This window comes from Hippopotamus amphibius, chromosome 13 (genome assembly GCF_030028045.1).
Source record: "Hippopotamus amphibius kiboko isolate mHipAmp2 chromosome 13, mHipAmp2.hap2, whole genome shotgun sequence".
NCBI lineage: Eukaryota > Metazoa > Chordata > Mammalia > Artiodactyla > Hippopotamidae > Hippopotamus > Hippopotamus amphibius.
The window spans coordinates 91064777-91084648 of record NC_080198.1 but is presented as its reverse complement, the minus strand read 5'-3'; the positions used below and the strand labels follow the sequence as shown (position 1 = coordinate 91084648).

General features: G+C 50.4%; 2 protein-coding genes across 9 annotated transcripts in view; one reads left to right on the top strand and one right to left on the bottom strand.

Annotated features, from left to right (window-relative positions):
* EVC2 (EvC ciliary complex subunit 2) overlaps window positions 1–1561 on the bottom strand; it is a 146857-nt gene extending 145296 nt beyond the window's left edge. For both annotated transcript variants that reach the window (XM_057706637.1, XM_057706638.1), the window contains exon 1: window positions 1304–1561. In XM_057706637.1, coding sequence (XP_057562620.1) covers window positions 1304–1504 — 201 coding nt within the window. In that variant the 5' untranslated portion in view covers window positions 1505–1561. The remainder of the gene's footprint in view (window positions 1–1303) is intronic.
* A 2626-nt stretch (window positions 1562–4187) lies between these two features.
* Window positions 4188–19872, top strand: part of EVC (EvC ciliary complex subunit 1) — an 84072-nt gene continuing 68387 nt past the window's right edge. For 6 of the 7 annotated variants that reach the window (XR_009048815.1, XM_057706232.1, XM_057706234.1 and 3 more), the window contains exons 1-4: window positions 4188–4552; window positions 10613–10738; window positions 16893–16976; window positions 18879–19111. Coding sequence is in view for 6 of the 7 variants with exons in the window: in XM_057706232.1 (XP_057562215.1) it covers window positions 4379–4552; window positions 10613–10738; window positions 16893–16976; window positions 18879–19111 (617 nt within the window). In the remaining variant the exon portion in view is untranslated. Of the gene's footprint in view, window positions 4553–10612; window positions 10739–12461; window positions 12575–16892; window positions 16977–18878; window positions 19112–19872 lie in introns of those variants that run through there. The other variant, XM_057706235.1, reaches the window with a different exon arrangement.

Below are 19872 nucleotides of genomic sequence, written 5' to 3'. Positions count from 1 at the left end.
CATTGGCCTCCCAAAGCAAAGGGCAGGTGAGGACAGGTGAGTGAGCTGTGAACGTGGGGGCCAGAGTGAGAGCATAGGACAGGCCTGGGGGTTTGAATCCCCTGGGCCTTGCCTTTCTTATCAGCGATAAGATACTTCCCACCACACTAGACAGAAGCAGGTGAAAGGACCTCGTGAAAATGTTCACCATGACTTTTATAAAAGCTCAGAAAATTGACACAGCATTATTACTTTGTCTTCCCTAGTGAAAACCTAAGAACCAGTCATAGACAGTGAAGGGACTCTCATTTAAGAGACCTAAAAATCTGTAGCAACTGTAGCAGGCACCCTGGGGTCTACAGGTAGAAAACTCAACAGGACAAGAGGGGCCGGACCCTGGGGGAGGGCTGGGAGGACCACAGGGCAGCCATGGGCCAGATCACTACACAGACACTCTTGCGAACAGAAGCCTGGATTTGCAACAGGGGTCAGGGTGAAAGGGGGGGCAAGCCAGGTGTGGGGGTGGAGGTGGGGGGGAGTGGTCCGCTGTACACCTTGGATGGGTCACCTAGACGTGTGGGGAAGAATGGATGGGAAATTAAGGGGTAAGGGTGGCCCAGAGGAAACTATCATCAAAGGCCAGAGGTTGAGGGGTACGGACTGAACCTAGTGGATGCAGGAGGGTGGGCGAGGGGTTGGCGGGCAGACATCAGCGCTAACTAGGAGGAAAAGGCAGGGGGGACTTTGGCCAAGGGAGAGGGGTGACCAGATTTGGCCAAGGGAGAGGGGAAATCTGCAGTGACAGGCAGAGCTCTGTGCCCTCCCAAGTTAGCGACCACAGAGGCAGGGGCAGGGTGAAGTAGAAAGTGGCTAAATTTGCAGTCACAGAAAACTCCAGCAATAGTGCCTTTTATCAACTGCTACACATTCCCAGAGAACTCACCTGTGTCAGATGCTCTACCTACATTCATGAACTCCTCTAAACTCTCTGCGGTAGACCCTGCAATAGTTACAGATCAGGAGACCAAGGCAGGAGAAGTGAAGCGACCTGCCCTAAGTCACAGGGTTCTCAGGCTGGTTAGGGGGATCGACCTGGCCGCTGGCAAGGTCCAAGCACAGTCACCAGCCACACTGCTGTCCCCACCTTTCCAGGGAGTTTTCTGGCCACAAGCAGGATCCACTAAGGAACACGCTTGGCATCTACTCAGATCCCTCCCTCCCTTTCGGGTAATTTCCCCAACCCGAAGGGGCCTCCTCGCAGTTGGTATAGGTGAAGCCAAACCTCCCGACTCAGACCTGAGACTGGGGGGCGAGCCCTCCCTACCTGCGCAGTCTGCTCAGGTCCCGCCCCGGGAGCCAAGCGGGGATCCGGGGGAGGCTGCGCGCCGAGGGGACGCCAGGGGGAACCCGGGCCCGCGGGGAGCCGGCCTCCGTCCTCGGGCCCCGCGGTCAGCGCCAGGGCGGCGGCCAGGAGGCCCCCGGCCAGCACCCACGTGGCGCGCCCTCGGGCTCCCGCCGAGCCCATCGCCCGCCCGGGACCTGCAACCCCAAAAGTGGCGGAGGCAGGCCGACTTGGGGCCGCTTCCGGACCCCAGGCCCGCCCCGCCGCCGAGCATGCTCAGTGCGAGCCTCCGCGGAAAGTTTTCTGGAACAGACACAGGCATCTGGGGCTTGGCGGGCGGGGAGGAGGCCGAGGACAGAGACGGGCGTGGGAGGGAGGGAGCCAGGCTGGCGCGGCGGGCGCCAGGTGGCCACACTTGGGTTTGCTCGCGCCCGACCCGGGGGCTCTACCAAAATCAGATTGGGCGACTCCTGCTCCCAAAGAGTTCAGGGCCTCCAAGTGCCCAGCCATTAATGCCTACTCCGTTCTCCAAATCTCAGCTCAGACCCACCTCCTCCAGCCCGCCTTCCCTCTCACACAGCCCGGCTGAATCTGCAGTCTGTCCAGGTCCACCAGCCCCCTCTTAGAGAACTGAGAAACTTTTGGAGAGGCAGGGCCATGGGGGTACAGGACAGCAAGCAGAGGGGCTGGGAGGGAAACTGGCAGCTCAGGGGCCAGAGAGAAAGGCTACTCTTCACATCCTGCTGGGTTGTGTCCAACCCAGTGAGGTTCCCGCTGCGGGAACCCTTGCTCTCGATGAGCCCCTGAAGGTGCCCAGGAACCCACCCCCACATTCCCCCAGCAGGAAGGGGTGGGCAGGTGGGCAGGTAGTCAGGTAAGCCACTGGGGAACCTCTCTGAGGCACCAAAAATACGGGAGCTGGTGTCTGGAGCCAGAAGGCAGCATCTGAGCACACTCCCAGAACTCTCCATGCCCCCAGGGCTGTTACTCCCCTGGGCCCTGACTGACAGCGAACGCCTCTTCAGCCTCCTGCAGCCTTCCTGCAGGGCAGCCTGTCATGCAGTCTGCAGCCTCAGGCCAGAAAGCCTGATGCCTGTCTCTCCTTCCCCTGCCCTTCCAAGGACAGCCCTTTCCTGACTTGACAGGGACAAGACGATGGGGTTTTGGAAGCTGAGAATTTATTAGCCAAGCTTCTGCATGGGGTACACTGCCCTTGGGGGTACCCAGCGTGTGCCAAGAGTGAGACAAAGCCAAAGGCTAAATGCTAGGGACTTCCTTGGTGGTGCAGTGGTTAAGAATCTGCCTGCCAATGCAGGGGGCACAGGTTTGAACCCTGGTCCAGGAAGATCCCACATGCCACAGAGCAACTAAGCCCATGTGCCACAGCTACTGAGCCTGTGCTCTAGAACCCGTGAGCCACAACTACTGAGCCCGCATGCCACAGCTACTGAAGCCTGTGCACCTAGAGCCCGTGCTCCACAACAGGAGAAGCTCATGCACCACAACAAAGAGTAGCCCCCACTCTCCACAACTAGAGAAAGTCCCCATGCAGCAACGAAGACCCATGCAGCCAGTAAATAAATAAAATTAATTAATAAAATTTGTTTTTAAAATAAATGCTAGCATATTGCTGGAGCATTAATTCTACTAGACAGTGAGAAATTAAAAAGATGATTTCAGTATTCAACTAAGTTTATAATAAATAAAATGCAAAGAACACTACATAAAAAAAAATGCCTGATATCCAAAGAAATAGCCAGCATACAGCAAGAACTTCTGGTTATTGCCCTCATACGTGTTCCCAGGAGCCTTGGAGATGCTTCCAAGGAAACATTTAAGAAGTACTGCATGACAGAGACTGTGAGTCCTGAAGCCAGACAGACACAGGTGTGAATATATCTGCCCCCTTTCCTATTGCAAGACCTTGAATGAGCCACTTCTCTTGTCTAGCTGTCAGTTTCTTCATCTATAAAAAGCAAATTTAGATAACAGTCCCCATCTCGCCAACTTGGAAGGAGTGAAGAGGAAACGATGGAAAAACCAGAAACTTGAGCTGGACGTCTAGGTTAAGGACACAAAACTCCTCTCTGTTGAAACAGATCCCCATGGTACCCCTGCTCGGGCCCTTATAGGGAATTAAGCTCCAAAGGTTAGGGATGTGAGAGCACACGCGTATCCCAGCACCTAGAACGAGAGCTAGCATCAGTAAATGTTGCTTAAAGAAAGAACAGATGCTGAACTCTCTATCTCCCCACACAGTTCTGAGATCCTCACTGTTCAACCTTGTCTGGTTGGTGGTTGCCCTGGTGCTGGTTCAAACAGCAGGGTCTCTGGAACTGCTGAGTAAATGAGGGACCCTGCGGCATCTCTTGGCTAGCAGGCGCTGGATGTAACAATCTCCCCGCACATAGTCTTAGGCGAAAGCAATTGACCATCCTGAAAGAAAATAGTTCAGAGGCAGGGCGGGGCTGTGCGGTCCAAAGAGGGCCAATTGGTAGAGGTCAGGAGCAAGGCTGAGTCAGAGCTGCATCACTTAGCGCTGACCCTGATCCTCCTCGGGAGGACCAGCACATCACAGTGTCCATCTCAGAAGGCTGTTAAGAAAGTTACTCGGATCATCAGGCGAAATGCTTAACAAATCCTAAGCACTCAATAAACTTAACCGAGCAACTCTCTCCTCGCTGGGGTCCCCTCCCCCTCTGGAAGTCAAGAGGCCGGTGCAAAACAAGACTCCTCCCAAAAGGTCGCTCTAGCTGAGAAGCACGCCTCCGGCCGGGCATGCTCAGTGCAGAGGCAGGGCTGGAGGCTGGGGGTGGCTCAAAGTTTTGGGCGGACGGTCCAGGCTCCTCCCTCCGATTGGGCAGCGCCTGGAAGCAGGAGGGGAGCAGGAGGAAGAAGGCTGCACAGGCCGGAGAAGTCGGCGGAGCGCGTCGCGCCCCTGGCCCCCCGGGGACCAGGTCCGCCGGGGACCTGGCGGGGATGGAGCGCCGAGCGGCCGGCCGGGGCAGCGCGCGGCGGCGGGCGGGATGCGGCGGGCCGGCAGCCTGAGCTCCCCTGATGGCCCGCGGCGCTGCGACCTGCGGGAGCGACGCGCGGCTGCAGCTGGGCCGGGACGCGGTGCGGCCGGCGCCCGCGCTCCTGGTCCCCGCCGTGCTGCTGGGCACCGCACTCGGCCTCGGCCTCGGCCTCTGGCTCGGCTGCCGCGCCGCCCGCCCGCGTCTGCGGCACCAGGTGGGTCGGCCGAGCGGGCAACCGGGGTGTGGGGCGCGTGGACGCGGTCTTCCTGGGCTCCGGGGTCCGGGCTTCCAGCCCCTGCTCTGCGTCCACTTGAGCTTGATCTTGGGCATCACACGCAAATGGTCTTGCCCTAGGGGATTCCCCTTCTGCCCTGGGAGGCGGCTGGAGACAGTGATTTCAGAGGGAGCCGGCCAAGTGACGGAAGGCTTGCAGTTCCCCAGAGTGTCTGCTCCATCTGATAACGCAGTGTGACCTTAGCGGGTGAAGGCCTCCAGGCCTCAGTCTTCTCATCTGTAGCACTGAGGGTTTGGATTTATGGGCGGAGCTCAGCGTGGTGGACAAGAGAGCAGGGGATTCCCCTTCCCTGGATGTCCGTTCTAATTCCTTGCTTTGTGGGTTACCCAGCTAGCCCCTCTTGAGTCCCAGCGGCTACATCAGCACGCATTCAACGTTCCACCAACACAGCAAAAGTTTGCTGAGCACCTTCTATTGCTAGGCACCGCCTAGGGGCTTAGACACCACATCAGTGTACAGGATAAACCCAGCTCCTGTCCCTGGAGGTTCACAGCCTCTGGAGGAAGATGGAGGTGGACAGATTACAAGTAAACATTTGATTATAACACAGCCCCATCATGAGTTCTGTGGTGGGGAAATGAAAACTGCTAGCATTTATTGAATTCTGGCTGGGTGCTGACCTACACCTCCTACCTGAAAATTATCTCATCATATCTCCAAAACAGCTTTGTGGGCTTGTTCTATTTATGTCCCCATTTTGCAGATGAAAAAACTGAGGCACGGAGAGGTTAAAATAACTTGCCAAATGCCAGGCGTGTGTCTAACCCCAAAGCCACTATATTGGGGGTGACTGGGATTGGTCCCAGCTGGCTGCCTGAAAGGGATTAATGGATGCTTCATATAGCAGCTGTCATTATAGAATCAGATGTTGTGTGGAGGTATTGGGCATACAGCAGTCATTCCATCAGTGTTGGTGTGATCACTGTTTTAGGTCCCTGCAGCTTTGACCTCTTTGAGGGATGAAGTCTGGTGGGATCTGAGATAAGGTGGTGTACTCTTGTTCCCCCATTCCTGGCCCATGTGAAAAGGGGATGTGTCCAAGCAGTTGTAAGCATCTCACATGGAAAGTAACTTCAGGGGCGTGTCATGCTGCAAAGGGGTGATAAAAGTTGAAATTAACATAGTGTAAAATGTTTGTAGGTAAGATTGAGGTTGTCACATCCCGCTGGTGATTAAGAGACACTGGCTCCTTGTGTGAAGAGGGAAGTAACAAGTGAGAGCCTTTCCTGGGTGCCAGGCTCCTTGCCAGGGGTTTGCAGGCATTTGCTTCTGTATCCTCTCTCCAAGCCTCTGAGTGGGGGACTGTCATCCTCACTTTCCAGGTGAGGACATATAGGCCCCGCAAGGTTGTTCTCTGTCCAGGGTCATATGATGAACAGTGGCTGGACTTCAACTGCAGTCTGTCTGAACCCCTAAGTCAGAGCGTTTAATCATCCGCTACCTGGTAAGGTGGCAGTTAGTATCTGTCTTAGTCTGTTTGGGCTGCTATAACAAAAATAGCATCAACTGGGTAGCTGATAAACAACACAAACTTATTTCTCACAGTTCTAGAGGCCAGAAGTCCAAGATCAGGGTGCCAGCAGAGTTGGGTTCTGGCGAAGGTCCTTTCCCGGATTGCAGATCACTGACTTCTCACTGCGTCCTTACGTGGTGGAAGGGGCAGGGGAGCTGCTGGGGCCCCTTTTATCAGGGCATTAACCCATTTGTGGGGGATCCACCCTTATGACATAATCACCTCCCAAAGGCCCCACCTCCAAATACCATCACCTTGAGGGTTAGAATTTCTCAACTCATTAATTGAGAGGGAAAGAGTCAGAAACATTCAGACCATAGAGCAGCCCATTTTGCAGCTGAGTAAGCTGAGACTGACAGAGACTCACCAAGCTGTCTGGGTTTGCACAGCCGGTCAGTCACAGCTGCACTAGTCCAGCTGAGGGTGGTGGTGGCTCAGATCAGGTTTGTAGCCGTGGAGGAGGCTCTGGCTCAAGGGTAAGGCTGATGGGATCTTCTGATGGTTTGGATGTGATCTTTGCAGTCCTCCTTTCTAAGTATCCTCCTTCCCTTTGTCTCCCGCCTCTAGTCTCTGTTTCTAAAATGCAAATCCAAGAATATGACTGTCCTGGTTAAAAACCTCCAGTAGCTCCTGGTTGCCTATACAAGATCACATCCAGTTTCCTCACGTGGTACATAAAGTGACTGATCTTTCCTGGGGCATCCAGCCTAACACACGGTTGCCCATGCATCCAGCCACCCAGAATCCCCTTGATCCCCAGATGTCTCTGCACTTCTGCACATCTGTTCTCTGCCTCTTGTCCCACTCATCCTTCATGGAGGGAAGTGTTCCTAACCTCAGGCTGGATCAGACACTTCTTCCCTCTTGGGTCTTGGGCTCTCTGTTCTCCTCCTCTGGTCCAGGTCACCCAGCTCATAATTCTATCTTGCACCACTTACCCTTCGTGGTTTCTGTTTTATTTTGTTTTTTAGTTTTATTTATTTCATCATTAAAACTTTTTATTTGCATCAAAGGGACGCATGAACATAATTTAAAACGTTTATTTGCAACTATATCCCACTTCTCAGAAGCCATCTTGTTTGACTCTTGATCAGCCGGCTATTTTGGTCCTTTACATCTAAATAATCTGCTGGCATGGCTGCTTGACTTGCCATTGTGGAAGTGGGGAGTGATTGACCTCTCTTTTCTCCCCTTCTTCCTATTTACACCCTCCCCATCCACCACCACCACCACCACATCCCTATGTGGTTATGGGGTAATTTTGGTTAAATCATTATTTGGTGTTATCATTATTACAATTCTGTAAACATAATTCACTGTCAGCCAAGGATCTGCTGTGCTTATGGTTACTTTCCTTTTTTGCACCACACTTTGTTTTCCCTGAAATTAATAGTCACCTGTTTTTTTCATTTGCTCAGATTCTGTGTACTTATCATTCATTTAACAGTAAACTCTCCCGCATTTGTCTACATTTTCTTTCAAGACATTTGAATACATTAGGTATTTGATCAGTTTTATGTTCTAGAAGAACCTCTCCCAGAAAGCTTCTGAACTATCCAATCTGAGCTGGTTGCCTCTAGACCATTGCTATTCTCAGAGTGAACCAGATCAGCCTCATCAGCTTCACCTGGGAGCTCGTTGGACATGGCAGTTCTTGGGCCCCACCCCAGACTCACTGATGAGAATCTCTGGAGGTGGGTCTAGCAAGCTGTGTTTAACAAGCCATCCCATGGTCTCTTTGTTCTTAAAGTTTAAGAAACAGCTGCTGTAGGCTTTTGCCATCACCCTTGGGACCTCTCGGGGCCATCATGCTGGAACGTCTTCACCTCTCTCCTGGGTCAGACTCTCTTTCAAGATCCCCTGCACTGTCTTTGTTGGCTAATTTCCTCCTTTGGGTGGAGCACATCCTCCAGTAGCTTTCTGAGAAAGGGATAGGTGGAAGTTCTTTTGAGAAGTTCTATGTCTGAAAATATCTTTCTTCTGTCTTTATACTTAATTTGGTTAGAGTAGTTAAGTTATAGAATTCCAAGTTGGAAGTAATTTTCCCCCAGAATTTTGAAGGCATTTTCTCCATTTGTCTTTCAGCTTTCATTGTTGATGTTGAAGAATCAGATTGTATTCTGATCCGTGATATTTTGCATGGAATCTTTTTTTTTTCTTTTGTTCCTCGGTAGAATCTTAAAGGCTTTCTTTGCTCCAGTATGTGAAATGCAGCAGGATAGGTCTTGGTGGAAGTCGAATGCTACTTATTGTGCTGTGCATTCAGAAGCCCCTTTCAGTCTAGAAATTCATTTCCTTGGTTTCTTTAATGACTTTTTCTTTCTCTATGTTGTGTTACTTCTTTCAAGAACTCCTATCAGTTTTTGGTTGAATTGAGCCTTTGATTATCTTCTTTCTCTCCTATTTTTGATCTCTTTTGTCTTTTGGGAGACTTTTCTCAAATTTATACTTATACTGAGTTTTTCATATTTTAATCTTCAAGAGTTCTTTTTGTCCTAAGACTATTCTATATTTATACTATCCTGTTCTTATTTTGTGAATGTAATATCTTCTTTTAGCTCTCTAAGGATATTACAATGTTTTCCCCACGAAGTGTCTATTTCCTGCTTGCTTTTTCCTTTTGTTTGTTTTGGAGTTTGTCTTTCATATGAGAATCTGCCCTCAAATGGCTGGTGACCCTTGATCTCCTGGTCATTTTTAACTGGGGAGGAAAAAAATCTGATATTCCCCCTTGGGGTGACTGAGGTTTCTATCCTGGAGTCTTTACAGTGATCGGACCAGGTCCTTCCCTGTAGAAACCTTGTGCTGGTCAGCTACGGCTGCTAAACAAACAGCCCCCAAGTTTCTGGCTTCATCATTTAACCTTGCCTACCCCACCTCCAACTGCTCCAGCCACGTGGGCTTCCCTGGACATACTGAGCATGCTCATGCCTCAGGGCCTTTGCCCTTGCCATGCCCTCACCCTGAAATGTTTGTCCCTGTGATGTCTGAATGGCTTGCTCTCTCAGTTCCTTCAAGTTGCTTTTCAAATGCCACCTTGTCCAAGAGAGCTTCCCCTCCCATCACTCGCCATTCCCCCATCCTCCACTGATTTTCACTATAGCACTTACACCTCCGACATACTATACGTTTATTTCTTTGTTTGCTTATGTCTCTCTTCTGTCACTAGAAAGTAAACTCCATGAAGGGAGGGGCTTTGTTTGTTTTGTTTGCTACTCTATTCCCAGTGACTAGAGTAAGGCTTAACACTGAGTAGATGCTCTATAATTGTTGGTGACTAACTCAATGACAAAGATATTTCTTCAGTTCAAGATTATAACCATGAGCAGCCAGTGGTCAAAGAGGGGCTTGATAAGTGTCTCTGGCATAATAGGATGTTCAGTACAGTAGATAATTATGTTCTATAAAATCAGTGCAAATGCAGGACTAGCAAACACTGAAGCATTGCTCCCAGAGGAGATGCAGGGTTTTGTTTCTACAAGATTCCAGTCACAGTATTTTCATTAACCAATCAATACATATATTTATGTGTGTTTCTGTTTAAAGATGCCTTATTTAGCATCTGGTGGATTCATTAACCTTGAACTCACAGACAACAGCACTATAACTCATGCCTGAGCAAAGCGTATCTAATACATGCATTTTCTCCATGAGGCACAGCACAGTCTTCTTGTCCTTAGAAACGCTAGACAGCACTTCAGTGCTGCACGTAGGGGTCCTTTTCAACAGCAAAATCACCAGCAAAAAGCACAAAAATGCTAAAAAAGAATGGCACTAAACAGCATATGGAAAGGACATTTGTTTGCAGTATGAGCTGAGGCAAGAAGGTAGAGTGTGGCCTTGTTTAATCTCACTTGGAAACTGCACATCGGGCCACTCATATTTTTCACATTTCTGCTCGTGTCCAGGAAGGACCACAAACGTGCCCCAAGTGTCAGTTTGGGGGATTACAAATAAATTTTAGCAAGTAGGCAAATTAAATCCACAAGTTATGAGCAACTGTATCTCATTTCAACTGTCGCTCACAATAGAAACCATTCTATAGTTTAAAGTTACTTAAGATGTTTTCTTAAAAATTATCCAGTGACATTATAGGCGGTAACATGAATTTTAATATGTATGTGTCATTCTCCATGTTAAGCTGTTACCCCACCCCAAGGAGCTCGCAGGCTACAGGAGCAGGGAGGAGGGCACCAACTCAGAAGAGCAAGGGAAGGAGCTCTGATCCAAGTGTTGCCTCCAGGTCCTGAGGACACCTGGAGCTTGTCAGGAGGGTGACACCTGGGCAGTCTTGAAGGACGTGGACCTGACTTCAGGTGGGGGGAAGCACTGCACACAGAGGGCCAGGCAGGGAGCAGAGATGAGCCGCCGTGACTGCTGGGAGTGGGGCGTTGATGGCTGATGGCACAGGGGCGCTAGACTGACCAACTTCAATGTGTTCCCCCCACCCCACCTTTGGATTTCAGAAGGATGACACTCAGAGTCTGCTCAAGAACTTGGAGTCTAACATTCAGACCCCATCGGAAACTGGCTCCCCATCCAGGAGGAGGAAGAGAGAAGGGCCAGCTTCAAAGGATGAGGAGGCTCTGGACGTAAGCTGGGTGTTTGGGGGGCGTTGACGGAGGCTCACGTTGGGTGTCCCATGCCCTACCTGGATGCCATCCAGACCGGCCGTGACAGATCTCCTGTCCCAATAGGCTTCTTTTTGAGGTCTAATTTACATACTACAAAATGCACAGGTTTTAAGCTTACGGTTTAATGAGTGACAAGCATATACACCCCTGTAACCAGGACCCCAATCGGGAACGTTTGTTGGCTCCAGAAAGTTCTCTAGTGCCTCTTTCACAGGCGGCCACTGCTGTGATTGCCATCGCTGTGATTGGTTTTGCTGCTCTGGAATGCAATCACGTGCTTTCCTGTGCCTGCTTATCCAGGTCTTTGCCGCGCTTGTCAATCCGCTTATTGATCGTTTGTCCTTTTTAACTGCTCAGCCCGCTGTGGGGGTACGTCACAGTGGGGGTTGTTTCCAGCACTTGGCTATTCTGAACAAGGCTTCTGTGAATGTGTGTGTGTAAGTTTGTTTGTTTTCATTTTGTTCTATTTCTTTTAAGTAAATATCTAGCAGGGGGGGGGCTCTGGGCCTCCGATGGAGATGTTAAAAGATGGGTGCTCCCTGTATACCTTCCTTGTTGCCCCTCTCCCACGTCATCCAGCCTGAAGTGGCCCATAGGGCATCACCTCCTGCATGAGCTCCACGGATGCAGAGGGCGTTTCTTCCAAAGATGTGTTATTTCTACTCACTTGCTGGTCCCTAGAGAGGACCAGACTCCAGTCATCCAGCCTCAGTTGCCCAACGGTGAATATAGATATCTAGGGAGGGAGGGAGGGAGGGAGGGAGAGAAAGAGGGGGAGAGAGAGAGAGAGAGGTGCTGGGAGAGGGGAAAGATTGAACTAAGTTTCTTATTTAGCACCTACTGAATTCCAGGCATTTTCATGTGTCATTTTTTAAACTTTTTAAAAATTTTTTTAGAATGTTATTTATTTTATTATTATTATTAATTTATTTATTTTTCGGCTGTGTTGAGTCTTCGTTGCTGCACACGGGCCGCCCCCCAAGTTGTGGCGCGCAGGGATCACACCTTGCCACGGTGCATGGGCTTCTCTTATTGTGGAGCACGGGCTCTAGGCACGTGGGCTCAGTAGTTGTGGCTCTCGGGCTCCAGAGCTCAGCCTCAATAGTTGTGGCGCACGGGCTTAGTTGCTCCGAAGCATGTGGGATCCTCCGAGACCAGGACTTGAACCTGTGTCCCCAGCACTGGCAAGTGGATTCCTAACTACTAGCCACCAGGGAAGTCCCCACGTGTCATTTTTGAGTGATGTAAACACTCTTGTGAATTTTCCCATGTAATCCTCTCAGCACCCCATGATGTAGACCTTGCTTACATGCCCATTTTCCAGATGGGGAAACTGAGGCTCATGGGGCCAGGGTACTGTCCTGAGTCACGTAGCTGCGATTGGGGCCTGGGGGTGTTCAGCACCTGCCTGGGTGGGCTGCTTCCCTGCACCCTGCGGCCTCTGACACTCAGTCATGTTCTGCAGCTTCCGCTGACCAAGCAAGGAAAGTGGGTTGGGTGTTTGAAAACAAATTTCACCAGAAAGTTGGAAATCAATAGGGAAAGCTTCTAGTTAAGCTGAAAATTCAATTTTCGAGAGTCACCCCCCTGTCTGTACTTTCCAAGGGTTCTGGAGACAGGGCTTCCCTTCCCCATGCTGGGCCGGACCCCGTGGAGGGATCAGCTGCCCTCCCAGGACTGACACGGGAAGTAGGAGAGGAAGAGAGAGCGCCTGGCTGTTCCCGGAGATGAGTCTGCCCTTCCTTGCCTGTGCTGTGCATCTCGAGCTCACGCTCTCGGCCCCTCTGTTTCCAGGTGCTTGTCTTTCCATGTGTGTCTGTCTATGTGTGTATCTGTGCATCTCCCCGTGTGTCTCTCTCTCTTTTTGTGTGTCGTTCTCCACGTGTAGCTCTGTGGGCCTGTGTGTGTCAGCATGACAGTGCGGCTGTGTGATGTCTCCCTATCTTAGTGTCTCCCTCTCCATCATCCGTCTCTACCCCTCTGTTCCCCTCACCCCATAGGATTAAAACCCTGCTCACAGTAATGAAAACATGTGTCCATGCAAAAACATGTGCACAGATGTTCCTGACAGCCCTCATCACAGTAGGCAAAACCTGGAAACCCATATGTCCATCAGCTGATGAACAAATAAATAGAATGTGGTCCCTCCATACAGTGGAATACTGTTCAGCCATGAAAACAACATGAGTGAACCTTGAAAGTAGTATGCTAGCTGAAAGAAGCCAGTCACAAAAGACCGCGTGTTATAGGATTCCATTCATCTGAAATGTCCAGAACAGGTAAACGTACAGAGACCAAAAGTAGATTGGTGGTCACTTAGGGTGGGGGCAGGGAACAGGAGGGGTAGGAGTGATAGCTAAAGGCTACAGGTTTCTTACTGAGATGATAAAAGTGTTCTCAAATTGACTGTGGTAATTGTTGCACGCATCAGTGAACATACCAAAACATGTTAAATTATACAATTCACATGGTTCAATGGCATAAATTATATCTCAATAAACCTATTTGAAAAAGAACCCTTCTCACCCAGAGGGCAGCTTCAGATATGATGCAAACAACATTGGCTTTGGGATCCAGAATCCTGGAACCCAGGCCCAGCTCTGCCGCCTGTGTGCTGTGTGATGTTGGGCAAGAGACATAACCTCTCTGAGCCTCAGGGTTCTCGCTTTGTGATAACAAGTAGTGGTGGTGGCCCCACAGGGTCACCCATGAATCAACTCTGTGAACACTTCCAGCACAGAATGAATCAATCTTTGCCAGGGAGCCAAGGCTCTCCACCTCCCCGGAAGGCTGACCCATTTCTTCCACCTAGTAACGTTTTACCTGTTAACCATTTAGCTGTGCCTCGCCGATGTCCATTATCGAGCTAATGATTGCCAAGAGTTAAGTTAAAGATCTGCCCGTTCCGGTGACCGGCTTGCCAAAATGCCCCTGCCTTCTGCAGGCTGAGCTTGTCAAGGAATGAGGGCAGGGCTGATTTTGACAGGGCGAGTTGAGCTGTAAACCCGACATCCTCCAATGCTCAGAAAACCAACCCATTTGGGGCCCATGCCACTCCTTGCATGAATTCTGTTTTGATAAATAGCTCACGTTAGGCAAAAACAAACAGAATTCCAGAAGGCTCTGAGGCAAGCTACTCCTCAGCCTCGTCCTGTCCTTTGGCTTTGGAGGAGGGGGCGGGGCTTAGCTCCCCTCTGGTTGCATTTGTGCATTTGCCGAAAAGAGCACCTTTTGTCAGAGAGTGAAATGGCTTTTCTTTTCCTACAGTTATGTTTTAGCTAATTTTCTGAATAATTGCATTGCTCCAGCTGAAAAAGTTTTATATTGTAAATTTGCACTACAGCCAATTTTCTGAATAATTGTGTTGCTACGGTTGGGGAGATGATCAGACTTTGGAGGACTTCTGAACTTAATAAGAAGAGCTGTGAATAACTAAGGACAGCCCAGGCTCCCGGTCCCCAGGTTCTGCTTCTATCCATCTCAGGCAGACCCCTGCCTCTACATCCTTTGCTTCCTATATTATGTTTTTCCCCTGAAGTGCATTGTTTGTTTGGTGTCTCCCTTTTTGAAGATGAACTCATGGAAGACAGAAACCAAGCCTTCCTCTCACTGTCCACCCTTTTCATTCTGTCCTTTCTTTTCACCTGTGTTTGGAAGAAGTTTCAAAATGCACAGTGCTCTTCCTGATTTTACATCTTTCCCTGAAAACGTGTGTCTCCACTGGACCATCAGCCAGGGCCGGCTTCACAGGTGGACATGCCCTGTGGTCACACAGTCCCTCCGAGCAGTCACCACGCACCCCCCTCCAGTTTCTGGACTCTGCCATCATGAAATTCTTAATCATTTTCACGAAGACCTCCCCCGCTTCCCCGCCATTTTCATTTTGCACAGAGCCCCACAGTTCTGAAGTCAGCCTTTCTAGTCTTACTGCCATGCTTTGCTGTTGTACCAGCCCCCCAGCTAAGAGAGTGGGGCTGGGAACAGGCCGTGCTCTGCTCCCTTGGATCCGAGGAAAGCCAGGAAGGGTTTTAAGCCAGGAAGCTATGGAAACTATATGTTTAAAAGCTCATTTGATGGCCACGGGGGGAGAATGGCTGGAAAGTGTCCACCTCTGAGCCTTGCTTTGCCTATCTGTAAAATGGGCCTGATGATGATAGCACCACCCTCCCCAAGCTGACTGTTGTGTGGTAATGAAATGAGCAAAGACACATCAAGTGTCAGCACATAGTAGGCCCTCAATCCATGGATGGGGGGCCAGGTACGAGGCTATTGCTGCCCTTTGGGGTAGATATGATGGTGGCTTGGGCCAGGGCTGTGGATTTGAGAGATGTTTAAGAGGTTGAGTTGGTGGGATTTGTGGTCATTAGGACGTGGCAGGTGTGGGGGTGACAAGTGCCTCAGGATCCGACTGTCCCTGGGGTGTGCTGAAGCCGAGCCAGGAGCTTCTCCACTGAACTCCCACTGCCCCTGGAATTGCATGGCTCTTCCACTTGTTCTCATTTGTGTCGTGTTGAATGAGACAGGACGGTGTCAGCTGAAGAGGAGGGACTCTGGAGCTAGGGAATTTGAGTTCAAATCCTGATTCTGACATTTAATAGCTGTGTGACCTTCGGCACACAGCTCAACCTCTCTGTGTCATCTTCCCCATCTGGGAAATGGCAGCGTCCTTGGAAATTTAAAGGATGGCTAGATGGACATATGCATGGTCCTTAAGTTTAAGGATCACATGTTGGTGGTCTTTCCCCATTCTTGTCATCTAAGTCAGAAGGGAGAGACATGACAAGAGCTGGGGCCCCTGCCACAGAGCTTCCCCTCTGCCCTATTCAGAAGGGCATTGTGGCGAAACCCTCTCTGGAGACGTATACAGGCCACATTGCAGGCTCTGTCGGGTGCTGTTTCAACATCACACAACATGAGGAAGTGATAAATTCTTTTGCTTTCCTTGTGATAGGGCATGGAATTCCAAGGAGAACTCAGCAATAGGAAATCAATGATTTGTTATGGAGTTCTTTCTTTAAGATTTAGTTGAAAAGCATTGGAATCGATGTGGATGCAGTTTTCACCTGCCAGCCGGTTCAGAACTGCTGAGTAGAGATTCCTCCTGGCCTGGAGTGCCAGGCTTCTGACCTGTCTGCCCACTGGACTTCATCCACCCGCTGGTTGCATCCAAGCATTTATTCAGCACTGACCGTGCCAAGTGCAGGGGCGACCCTAACAGGAGAGCGATACACAGAGGATGTGGGGCCGTGGAGCAGACACAAATCAGTCCGTGCAGCTGTGGTCGGGGAGATGATTCCTGAGCAGAGTTTGATGGTAGCTCTTTACTACCATGACTTACAGCCATCCATCGCCTCATTCCTGCTCTGTTCCAGCAGCTCTGCTGGGGGCTTTATCTTGGGGGCAGATGTGCTACCTGCTTATTGTCTGGGAAGACTGAGGCTCAGAAAAGTGAGAAGACCTGCCCAACCACGTCTTTTCGTTTAAGGGTCTAATCAAAAGCCTTGTGTGAATATTGCCACACGTAAGTGCTTGTAAACCTGGTAGTGCTAAAAAGATTCGTTTTCTTATTCCACCAAAAGGTGGTTCACAGTTTTTAAGAGAACTTTTGGTGTTGTCATGTTATTTCAATCCTTATTTCTTCCAAAGCTGAAGACTTGGAATTAAATGAAGAATGCGCTATTTAACATTGGTACATTCACCCACTCACCCACCTGTACATCTGTGCCTCTCACATCCGTCCCTACACCTAGCTATCCATCCATCCATCCACCTGCCCATCCATCTGTCCATCTATCCATCCATTCATATGTCCATCTCTCCATCCACTCATCCACTGGCCATCCATCCATCCATCCATCCATCCACCTGCCCATCCATCTGTCCATCTATCCATCCATTCATATGTCCATCTGTCTATCCACTCATCCACTTGTCCATTCATCTATCCATCCAACCTTCTAGCAAGTGAGCACTACTTGGGTCTAAATGTGCTTATTATGGTCCCTTCCCAAGGCTACTGTTACAAATGGGGTGTGGCATTTTGGAAACTCTTGGTGGTTTGTCCTTCATTTTACCCAAAGCCCCCATGCCGTTTGTTCTTTTTCCTTCCCAGGAATGTGAGCCGTCTTTCAACAGCAATATCACAGCGTTTGCACTGAAGGCAAAAGTCGTCTATCCCATCAACCAGAAGTTCCGGGTGAGAGTCCTGAGCTCCGTCTTAGACATGCAATTAACCAGTAATGTGCTAGAGATCGGGGTAGGAGAAGGGGGATTGAATATGCAATTTGAGGACGTTATGGCAAGTCATTTTAATAGGGACAATTTTGTGGCTTTGTAATGGAGCATAACTTTAGAGTTAATCCATTTTATGACAGTGTTGTCAGGGACAGGGTATGCCCATGGATAGCAAGATATCCCCAGGGACACCAGGTGACAGCACAGTAGGGCAGCATCCCCCCTGACCTTTTAACACTAATACAAGTACTGACGTTGACACAAGTGACGGACATTCATCCTCACTCACAGACCCCAGGACTAACGCCAGCAGCTGACACTGAACGTTTACTGCAGGGCTGGCTAAGCATTTGCCATGCATTAGGCGTTTCACTATTCCTTGCAGCATTCTTATACGATAAATAATGTTGCTCTCTCCACTTTATGCATAAGGAAACTGAGGCTGGGAGAGGCTGATGACCTGCCTGAGGTCATGCTGCGGGAAGTGGCAGAGCCAGAGTCGTACCCTCAGGTCTTACACCTGGAGCCAGGAGTTTACACCTGTGGCTGGGAGTTTTGCAGAGGGAGGCCTATTCCTCCATGCTTCAAGGATCCTTCAGCCTATGAGATGCTCCACGAAAAAAATAGTTTCCTGGTCGAGTAAACTGAGGAATGTGCTGCCTGCTTTCCTGGTGACAAAGAGGACAAACTCAAACCCAGCTCCCATCTTAGCCATTTACTCTTGGTCATTTCCTGACTTCTCAGGGCCTCAGTTTCTTTATCAATAAAATGGGGGTAAAGGGCCCTCCTGCCTCACCCAGTTGTTGTGAGGTTGAGATAGGCAATTAGGCATAGGACTTAGAACAGTGTGTGGTGTCTGCACATCTTCAGTTTTTTTAAATTATTATTTGCTTCTGAGGACAGCCAGAGCATATTGAAGGCTCTGAGAACGCCTGTACCAAAGAAATGATTCTACCTTGCTCACGCAGACTTTCCCAAACTAATTGTTCTGTGGAACCCTCACAGCGAGCAGTGACTGGTGTAGTTCATGGGACTGCTCCCCACAACACACTTTGGGAACCACTTCCTTCACTATCTGGTGGGCAAAACTGAAGGTGCAAAACTCCCAGGCCTGGGGCGTTCATTTGTCATCAGCACCCATGCCAGGCAGACTCTGTGGTGGGCATGATGGGAGAGAGTGACTCTGTGTCTGGAGGGAAGGATGCTTCAGCCCAGCAGACAATGAGTGAGGGGTGTTTCACGCAGGGGGACCAGAGTCTGGAAAGGCCCAGCAGCATGAGATGACAATGAGGGTTTGGAGCTGGCCACCAGCTCAGTACAACCTGGGCATGCACCTCTGGGAGCAGCAGGAGACGAGGCTGGACACAGGGGACTGGCGTTTGCTGAGCCCTCCAGCTGTGCCCGGCACTAGGCTGTGACCTCATGTGATCATGGCAGTGCAAGGGGCTTGAGTTCCTTGTTAAGGGGCTTTGAGTCTATCTGAGGGCAGGTCAGTGGACAGAGCAGGCCTGGGGTCTGGGACAGCAGCCAGAGAAGTGGGGCAGGGCAGGTGGGCTGCTGGGGAGGTCAGAGCCAGCAACTGAGTGTGGGTACAGGTGGGCCATCGGGAAACAGACCCAGGCTAATAGCTGGAGGGAGGAGCCTGGTGCAGAGAGGCTGGCCTTTGGGAACAAGTGATGCGACAAGAGCTGTGATGCAGGTCCCTAGGGCTGTGGCCGTGCCTGAGGCAGAAGCTCCACGGTGTCCAGTCACACCCTCCCCATCTGCCTTCCCGGGAGCCACCGTGCATCACTGGCAGAATTACGGAAACACACTGGTGATGGGTCACGTGGATTGAGAGTACACTTTCTCTCCTGCCCCCCAGCCTCTGGCCGATGGTTCCTCCAACCCATCTCTGCACGAAACCTTAAAGCAGGCGGTCTTGCCGAACCAGCCCATGGAGGCATCCCCTTCCAGCAGCCTGGGGAGCCTGAGCCAGGCCGAGAAGGACGACTGCAGCTCCTCATCTAGTGTCCACTCAGCTGCCAGTGACGACAGGTTCCTTGGCCGCACCTTCCTGGGGGTGAGCAGCTTCCCCGAGGTGCTGACCTGCGAGAGGTGAGGAGAGGACAGGATGGAGGATGCAGACCAATAGGCTATATCATGATCAGTGGAGGAAATGGAGGTCCAGAGAGATTAAGGACTCAACCGTGGACACACAGCAATGCAGCGTCAGCTAGAACTGAATGTGTGGTGTTGGCTGGCACGGGGGTTAGGGAGCCAGGCCTGAGCGCTGGGGAGAGACAGAAGGGACCTCCTTTAATCACTGACCAGCCCTGTGCACTGTGTAGCAGCAGCTAGCACTGGTTAAATGCCTTCTGTGTACAAAATATTTGTGTGTGTGTGTACAAAATATTAAGCATTTTGCAGGGATTAATTATCTTGTGAGCCCAAGGACCAGACCTGTCTTATTCACTACTGTGCCCTACTGCCCAGTGGGAGCCTGGGACAGGTGCAGTGATAAGTATTAATCAGTCAATGAATTAATTCATCTTAACAGTCCTAGGTTGTTAAGGTTGTGAGGTAGACGCTAATATTGCCCCCATTTTACAAAGAATAAAATGAGACAGAGAGAGGCTGAGTGACTTGCCCAAGATCACACAGCAGGTGAGTGATGGAGCTGGATTTGACCCCACCACCTTTTCTCACAGCCATGCTCTAAATCGCCAACTGCCCAGCCCAGAGCAAGGCTCAGCACACAGTAGATGCTCAGGAAACTAGGCGGTGGGTTGTGCATCATTCCTCAGGCCTCTCTCGGCTCTGAATTTCCGTGAGTTCAAGGAGCCCTGGGTGAGATGAACCAGGCATAGCCTGGATCA